Raw genomic sequence first — 9,900 nt, forward strand, 5'->3', positions numbered from 1 at the left:
GGACATCTATCAGCGTTGCACTTGCGTCTCGCACAAAAGAGCCGCATGTTTAGAAAGCCATGTAAAAATAATGTAAGTTTAACTTTGAAAAAAACATATATCGAGACTTTATGGTGGGTTTTTCCCCATCCCACTGCATCTCATGTTTTTAAATGAAAAATGTACTCTGTGTGATTGGCTTTCCGCCCTTTGTATTAAACTATGCATACATATATGATGCTGTTTTGTTTATAGTTGTTTAAGCAACTTAATTATAATTGGTTTATAAACATTATTTTAAACATTATGCACTTTTTTTTTCGCATATAGTCATGTTATCTTATGCTTTGAATGTTGCGCCCTCTTGTGGCCTCAGGAGAGAAGCCAAAAGCTTTTCTTCACCCTAACTGAAATTATGCATTTTAAATTAAAATATAATTCGAATTTTGATAATATTTAAGTACAAAATTCGAATTTAGTTTTTCAGCAATTTTGACAGCTCTAATAACTAGTGGCTAATATAAAAACAAGTCTTTCAAGCAAGAAAGAAAAAAGAAACAGGTCCACTAGTAAACAAAAACCCTTACACCATTGAAGAATGATGGACATCTAAGGAAACACTGTTGTTAGGAGTACATGTTAGCAAAAGTATTACCTGCTATAAGTGTAGATTTTGGTAGTTCTACAGGTGATCCAGTGGCGAGCAGGTCTCCATGAATCTCTGTAGCGCGTCGGCGGGTTTTCCTGCGCTGGCTCTTCAACCACTTGAAAGCACGGCTGAAGGATCCTGCCCTTCTCCTGCCCCGTTTGCCCCTGCCACCCTGCCACTCCTCATGGAACACCTGCAGCATATCTGGGGGAATCAGATCCCCTACAGACTCACGGCCAGATGACATTGCGCAGCCTGCCACAAAACAGAAATAATTCACATGAGTCATTGTTTTCTAAAGCTTGTTTTTGTCAAGTTTGTAAATTACCTAGACACTTGACCAAACCCTAAATGGAATTGCTCACTAGTATTCACACCCTTCAAAACATATCAACGGTCATCTGTAGACGTCTTCACACATTTTTATATATGCCATACGAAAGGCAAATAATTATTTCATTCAGTATCATGAAACGCTCAAATGCTGCATCTCTATGGGAAAAGCAGAAGTTACAGAAAAGTAAAAAAGAATAGGCTAATCTACTATTAAACAATCAACCTTTCTTCAAGTCTGGCAATGCTGGAAATTCAACCTTAGACCTCAGTAATGCAGAAAGCAGTTCTGAGAAATTGACCTTTTGCCGGGAGTTTGATTGACAGCCTATCTGACCAATCATAACGCAGAATCCAATACCATTTTGTCCAAACAAACAAACCAGACAGGAGAGTAGATTAACGTTGGTGGACTTGAACTTGAAAAATGGTGTGTATTGACATCATCTGTGGTTGAAACAAGATACCTTCTAATGTTCGTTCATGTTTATTTCTTGCTATAACTAGTAAAGTGGTTTAGCCTGATAGCACTGAAAGCGAATGTCCCACCCTCCCTGCAATCGCCGTCCAAAGGCACGCCCCCTGAACGCAATACGCTCACAGACCAGAATACCAGAGACAACATTACAATAGGCTACATCAGCAGTTCCCAATTCCAGTCCTCTCACCCTCGCATCCAGACGCTGCGCAGCGCAAATCCGTGAATGAGAAGTTAAGTAAACTTCAGCGGATTTCTCCTGCTCAGGGAGTAGGGAGCAATGAACACTATGTAGGGATCATATCGATCGAAACAGTTCATGCACGTAGCTCACTTCTAACGAGCTGGTTATCTGAATCGGGTGTGTTAACTAAGCGAGACATGCAAAATATGCAGAGCGCGGGGGCACGAGGACTGGAATTGGGAACTGCTGGGCTACATCATGTGTCATTCACCGGTGAGAAAACTTTATAGTACAGTTAGTAAAAGTACTACAATACCAGGAAGGAAGATCGGGTTGTTGATGTTTGTCTGCCATTCTCGCTCTGTCTGCACAGCGTGCGTGAATGCGCAGATGCCGTATCATGTCTGCACGAGCCGGGTGCGCAGAGGTATGCAAATACTTATGTTGACAGACAGGTAGGAAAGCCAATTAAAACGCTCGGACCGAGCGTTTTGATTGGATGAACATTTCTTGGTCCTATGCCTTCCATAGAATATATAAATACCGATGAATACATGTAGACCACTTAACTTAATGATTGCTAGCGGGATGTGAAGAGACTTTCAACCAGCATAACAAAAACTGCACCTTTAAGGAGCCACAAAACAGTATTTGTTGTTTGAATTTCTTAAATTACAAAATTAAAAAGCTGAGACTTTGTTTCATACCAAAAGTAACCTGCTCTGTCTTGTCTGTCGGCGTGTGGTCAGTTTCCTCTTTGCGCCGCAATGTATTTTTCACTGCGTGAGAACATGATGTGTGGTGTGAGAATGCCATTGCTTGTCAGACATAGCAACAGTAACTAAGGGCGGCGGGTCTTTGTGAAGGGTCAATTACCTGATCACTATTTTTCAGTTGGTTCAATCCAACTGAATCCAACTATAAATTTTTATTTTTTTAAGAAAATGACAGATCGTTTTGCTAGATAAGACCCTTGATCCTCAGCTGGGATCGTGTAGAGCCCTTTGAAGCTGCATTGACACTGCAATTTGGACCTTCAGCGCGTTGGCCACCATTGAAGTCCATTACATGGAGAAAAATCCTGGAATGTTTTCCTCAAAAACCTTAATTTCTTTGCGACTGAAGAAAGAAAGACATGAACATCTTGGATGACATAGGGTTAAGTAAATTATCAGGAAATTTTTATTCTGGAAGTGAACTAACCCTTTAAAGAGGCAGACAACATAACTGCAGTGCACTATAGTTACCTTTATAGATATCGCTCTTAGTGTGAAAGGGCATTAAGTTTGGATTTAAATCCAGGGCCAATTATTATAAAAAGGACATACTATAAGTCTTTTAAAACTGTTTATTTTTTCCTTTTGAACATGTCTTACGAAACCAAATAAACCAGTACTGCTACTTGTATCCCATAAAAAAAAACTTCAATGGCAGCCTGCTTTAAAGGGAAAATGATTCTTGTTCTAAAGAGGTCTCTAACACAAAACAAAAGTGGAATTGTTACTGACATCGGTGGTCTGCATTGATCAGGGTCTGACCCTAATAATGTACACTGTACACCAAAATTGCACTTGAGTCTCATTCCTGAACACCTAGTCATGGGCTCCACCCTTGCACACAGATACACACAAACACACATTCATAATGTGTAAAACATTAAAACACAAGGCATTATATCTTGAATATACACACCCAGCAGATGTATTTACCAAGGGAGGTCATTTTACTCAATTAACAGAAATGCACAAACATTCACAAAGAGCAGAACTTCACATGAATGCACAAGGCATAAAGTAAACAGCAACTTGAAAATTATGCTGTTTAACATAAACAGAGCTCCTTCGAAGCAGGACAGCTAGAGACAGAGGGATGTTTACATTTAGTCATTTAGCAGACGCTTTTATCCAAAGCGACTTACAAATGTTGGAAAAAAGGAAAAGAAAATGTACAGCGACACACTAACACAATGTTAAAAATGAGGAAACGAGTGGATTTCACGTGTGAGAGTGAGACTGAGCAAGACATTCTCACGTGGCTGCAGAGCTCTGTTTAGCAGGTCAACGGACAAATCAGAGTGCAGCATTCTGACTCACTCCGTCACCATGGAAATGTGCAAAAACAAACAGAGCAGAACCACCATGCAGCGGTGCCATAGACTTTATCCACTCTTCATTGTAATTATATCAGTTTGATCCAGGATCAGCATTATAAACACTGACTCACATGTTCTTTGCAAGCTGCAGATGATTCATTTGCATTCAGTTACGTAACATTAGTTATTTTAATATACATGTTAGGAACTCATTTGCATGGCATCACAGGTCTGTTTTGTTTGGATGTTCTACCTGTGGTCTAATCCTCACATACACACGCACACTTGCAGACAATTACTGGTACTGTACACTTTACTGAAACTCTCACAGCTCTGAGAAAAATGCACTGCTATTCCAACAGGTGTGTCTGTGTGTCATGTGATTCAACAGTTTTTAGGGTGGATTCAAATGTTGTACTCAAAAACAAAAAGTTTTTGTGGTATTCCCCAAAAACTGACTACTGCCTACTTAAAAAAAAAAAAACATTATATGAAACTACACATTACACAGCGATAAACATTTCAAGCACTAGTATGTTTGTGTGTTATTTAGGTCACATGACCTCATTAGATGCATGTTATCATCATTTCAGATTGTTGTTTTGCAGTTAGCTTTCTCGTCAGTCCAATCAAATAAATGTATTTATTTATTTTACCTTTATTTGTATAGCGCTTTATACAATACTGATTGTGTAAAAACAACTTTACAGTGTCAAACAGGAAAATAGTTTGTCAATAATGCAAGAAGAGGACAATAACAAAGAGTCATTTTTCCAGTTAAAGTCAGTTCATTGATGATTCAGTGATGTCATCATCCAGTTCCACTCTCTTCCAATAGTGTCTGTGCAATCAGTCATGCATCCCTAACTAAGTATGCCAAAGGTAACAGTGGCAAGGAACCAAAACTCCATCGGTGACAGAAATGGCGAAAAATCCTTGGGAGAAACCGGGCTCAGTCAGGGGGCCAGTTCTCCTCTGGCCAAACAAAACCAGCATGGTGTGGTTTAATTCCAAATCAAAACAAAAAAATTCTGTTTGTTTATCACACTGGAAATGGAACGTTGAGTGCACTGCATTATGGGATACAGAATTGCACTAGTATTTTAGCAGTGCTTTGTTATCGTACTGCTGCAGTGTGCATACTGTGCACAGATGGCATACTACATTTGCCAAAATGTAAGATGCAATGCGATCGGACGGTTTGACTTTCATTTTAAGTGTGATGATGAATCAGTAGTAATATCAGATTTAACATCTCTTTCTTTACTCAATAGTAGATTCACAAGATAACCCTGACCTCTGAACAACAATTTAACTTGCAGCATGTGTCATGTGACAACAATATATCATATACTAATGTTTGAAACATGTGGAATTTTTTGCCTATGGTTTTCACTCAGTTTTTTGCATATTTTAAAAGGGGTCATATGATGCGATTTCAATTTTTCATTTCTCTTTGGAGTGTTACAAGCTCTTGGTGCATAAAGAAGGTCTGTAAAGTTGCAAAGACTAAAGTCTCAAATCCAAAGAGATATTCTTTATAAAAGTTAAGAGTCAACCACACCGCAGGGCATAGAGAAACAATAATGTACAGTATGAGGAAAATAATGTGTTTTTTGAACCTTAAACCGCATAAACATTTCATTACACCAAATACACAAAATAATGTTATTTTTAGCAGCATCATATGACCCCTTTAAATGCAAATATTTGCATATTGCATTTATTTGACCAAAAATACAGTTAAAAATAGCAATATTGTGAAAAATCATTACAATTTAAATGAACCATTTTCTGTTTTAATATATTTTAAAATATGATTTATTCCTGTGATGGCAAAGTAAAATTTTCAGTATCATTAGTCCAGTCTTCAGTGTCACATGATCCTTCAGAAATCATTCTAATATGCCGATTTGGTGCTCCTTTTTCTTATTATCATTGATGATGAAAACAGTTGTGCTGCTTAATATTTTTGTGGAATTTTTATTCATTGTTCTTTGATTAATAAAATGTAAAAAAAAAAAAAAACATTTATAATCTTTTTTTTAACATTATAAAATGTCTTTATGGTCAATTTTGATCAATTTAATGCATTCTTGCTGAATAAAAGTATTAATTTCTTTTTTTTTTTTTTTTTATCTTATTGACCCCAAACTGTTAGTGTACATTCGGCAGGATTAGCAGCTACACTCTCTAACTAAGTGTGAGGTGTGTGTGCGCAAGAGATCTTGTGCAAGACACCTGGCTTATCATCTCTGCTGTAGTGTGTGCGCAGGTGTGCTAAGCAGGAGAGGGTGTGTGTTCATGTGGGTTACAGGAAATGGAGGTAAATCTGGAAGATAAATTGCCTGAGGTGTATTAACCAGGAAAGCTGTGGTCACTTGAACACACGCATGCAGAATTGAACCATGCTTGCCTTATCTACAGTTTGACTCCACTATTTTCATGGCACGATGTTCACCAGGTGGATGGTACAGACTGGCATTCTCTCGCTCTCTCTCTCTCTCTCTCACACACACACACACACACACATCGTGCACAGGGGTTTTCCAGTCAAAGAAATGAGACATACACTCATGAGATACGCATCTTGAGATGGTTACACATAAGACATTACGTGCACAACTACGTGCAGCATCACAACTGTGTGAGACAGGAGCACTTGTGTCTCTCAAGCGCAGACTGTTGTAAGAGCATTTAGGAAACGCCTTTCTTTCTAAGCCCCAAACCTAAGGAATTCAGGGTTAAGGAACTGAATTCCTTCCTAAGTGCTGAGGGTCACTGCAGTGCTTCTGGGGAACAGTGAAGGAAAGTGCTGATAGCTGTCATGCTAACTGCACATTATATCCCGATGGGAGTGTCTGTCTTTCCTCACAGCTACCATTACAGTACATTAACACAATAACACACAACAACACAGACTGACACAAAACACATGAATCCGAGAAGACCACCTGAGGTATGTTTTTATATCAGATATCCGTGTGACATGAAAGAAATCCAGTGGATAGAAGTGTGTTTCTTATGACGATGAAATACAATCACTATTTAATTTCCAAACTTTAGAGGTGTGTGCTGACATTCGTATCAAATTTCAGTCTGATTTCATCTGCACAAAAACACTGACGTTTAGATGAGATCTGTGCTATTGTTCAGTGTTTTGTGTATGTGTGTGCGTGTTCTAGGGATTTGCAGCAGCTTGTTGAGAGCAGGAGTAACATTCCTAAAAGACTGCTAATTGTATAATTCCTGTGGGTTCCTTCTCCAGCTCCACCTCTCCTTCCATCATTGTCTTTTTTTCTCTCATCCTGTTTTTTCCACAATGCTTCTTCCATTAGATTACTAATGTTTGGGTTTTAATGGAGCTGCTACAGTCCCAACACAAATAGTCCTGAACCGTCTCTCTGTATCATCTTCAAACAATCCATAACTGTCTCGCTGTATCATCTTAAAATCCAAAAGTGTCTCATGTACCATCTTCATTAAATCCAGAACAGTCCCACTGTATCTTCTCCATAAAATATACAGAACTGTCTCACTGTATCATCTTCAAACAATCTAGAACTGTCTCACTGTGCCATCTTCATAAAATCAAGAAACATCTCACTGTATCATCTTCATAAAATCAAGAACTGTCTCACCGTTTCATCTTCAAACAATCTAGAACGGTCTCACTGTGACATCTTCATAAAACCAAAAACTGTCTCACTGTGTCATCTTCATAAAACCAAGAACTATCTCATGGTATCATCTTCTAAAAATTCAGAAATGTTTCACCATATTATATTCAAAGAAATCAGAAACGTCTCACTGTATCATCTTCATAAAATCAAGAACTGTCTAACTGTGTCATCTTCAAACAATCTAGAACTGTTTCAAGGCAAGGCAAGTTTATTTATATAGCACATTTCGTACACAATGGTAATTCAAACTGCTTTACATAAAAGAAAGTAAAATAATCATAAAAAATAATCACAAAAATAAAACAAGGAATTTAAAAACTTTGAAAATGATTTAAAATTGATTTAAAATGAATTTAAGACAGTTAAAAATAGAAAATGATATTTGGTTCTTTCTCATTATTTGATTTAGTGGGAGCATATACAGGCTAAACAAGAGCGGTGCAAGAATTGAACCTTGTAGGACTCCGCATGTCATGGACGTCCACTTAGACTTATGCTCTCCTATACTCACATAAAAACCTCTCCCTTCTAAGTATGACCTGAACCATTTGAGTACCATCCCAGAAAGCCCGACCCAGTTTTCCAGTCTGTCTAGAAGTATGTTATGATCGATAGTGTCAAACGCAGCACTGAGATCTAGTAGTAGTAGTTTCTAGTAGTTTCACTGCATCATCTTCATAAAATCAAGAACTGTCTCACTGTGACATCATCTTAAAATCAAGAACTGTCTCACTGCGACATCATCTTAAAATCAAGAACTGTCTCACTGCGACATCATCTTAAAATCATCTTAAAATCAAGAACTGTCTCACTTCGACATCATCTTAAAATCAAGAACTGTCTCACTGCAACATCATCTTAAAATCAAGAACTGTCTCACTGCAACATCATCTTAAAATCAAGAACTGTCTCACTGCGACATCATCTTAAAATCAAGAACTGTCTCACTGTGACATCTTCATAAAATCAAGAACTATCTCATGGTATCATCTTCTAACAATTCAGAACTGCTTCGCCATATTATATTCAAAGAAATCAGAAACGTCTCACTGTATCATCTTCATAAAACCAAGAACTGTCTCACTGTATTAAATTCAAACAAATCAGTAATGTCTCACTGTATCATCCTCTTACAATCCAGAATCGCCTTATTGCATTATCTTCAAACAAATCAGAACTGTTTCACTGTATTATCTTCATAAATCAAGAACCGTCTCACTGTGTCATGCTGATATAATCCAAAACAATTTCACTTTCATTATGTTTTACTAAACTATTCACATACACTAATTAGGAGTGTGTCACGCTCAATTAGTCCTTCAGGTATCAGGGCTGATTATATAATGATTAAGCGTCAGATTAGCCTGTTTCATCAAGAGTTTTATATTAAAACTGCTCAAGCACTGTACTAATATAATCTTCCACAAACACACACATCAAAGTGATAAAATCTCCCACTCCCAGCTCTTGATGAAGCTATCACAGTGATCAATCAGCTGCAGGGTGGCAGCACACTGGCTCACGGTCTGTTGTGCCAGCTGAAGGTTTACTGAGGGTTACTCTACAACCCAGGATGCCCCGGGGCAAAACCAGACAATTGTCAGTCACTTTACCTCACACTGGCTGCCAAAGAAAACCAGTTTTAATTCCCCCTGAATAAAGCAACATTTGCTAGCGTGGGAAAATGATCATCATCATTGCCTAAAAGAGATTGTGCTCTCTTTTTCGCTCTCTCTCTCAATTTTGAATTAAAGGTGCAGTTACAGTAAGTGATTTCAACTGTTTTGCTGAATTCAACCACAAACCTTCAAGAACAGACAGACAGAGTTTCTGATTGGAGCACCGACTTTTGCTGGACAGGTGCGATTTCTCAGGACACTTATATTAGTGAAATACCTTTAAGAATTCAACTGGGACAGTATGACATTAGCAGTGTTGGGCAAGTTACTCTGAAAATGTAATCAAATTACTGATTTGAATAGTGTCGGTTGACAGTGAATAACTGTAAATTGACATTCCCAGAATTCCCTGTTACATTTCAAATTTGATATTTTTTTGTTGAAATAACAGTTTATTCTTAGTTTTTTCTTATCAGTTTTGTATATTAGGGTTGTGTGTTACACCTAATGTTGTTAAATTAATGTTTATTGCATTATTTCAGTTTCATGTGTGTTACCATGATGGTGTTTAGTGTTTGTGTTAATGACACTGTGCACTTTCTATATATGTTATTATTTAAAAGCTGCTTGTAATGGGCTTTGGTTCATCATGTGACTCTCATCACCACCTGCATTTGGTGGTTATCAGTGTATTACAAAGGTACAAAACAGATTTCAGTACTTCAATAGGTTGGTATATTAATAATTATATCAGTTAATGAAATTACGGTATTTAACTGTAAATTTAAGTTAAAACCGTAAAACCTAAAACGTCGCTACCATGTTTTTCACGGTAAAAAATCCAGCAACCACAGCTGCCGTTTTTTTACCGTAAATTTTACAG

General features: G+C 37.6%; 1 protein-coding gene across 1 annotated transcript in view; it reads right to left on the reverse strand.

The window, feature by feature from the left end:
• Positions 1–9,900, reverse strand: part of LOC107739876 (uncharacterized protein KIAA1522-like) — a 34,850-nt gene that overhangs the window by 17,925 nt on the left and 7,025 nt on the right. The window contains exon 2 of the mRNA XM_016552103.1: positions 635–883. Within this exon, the coding sequence (XP_016407589.1) occupies positions 635–875 (241 nt within the window). The 5' untranslated portion in view covers positions 876–883. The remainder of the gene's footprint in view (positions 1–634; positions 884–9,900) is intronic.

Source organism: Sinocyclocheilus rhinocerous, unplaced genomic scaffold, assembly GCF_001515625.1.
Source record: "Sinocyclocheilus rhinocerous isolate Xijiao unplaced genomic scaffold, SAMN03320098_v1.1 scaffold1156, whole genome shotgun sequence".
Taxonomy (NCBI): domain Eukaryota; kingdom Metazoa; phylum Chordata; class Actinopteri; order Cypriniformes; family Cyprinidae; genus Sinocyclocheilus; species Sinocyclocheilus rhinocerous.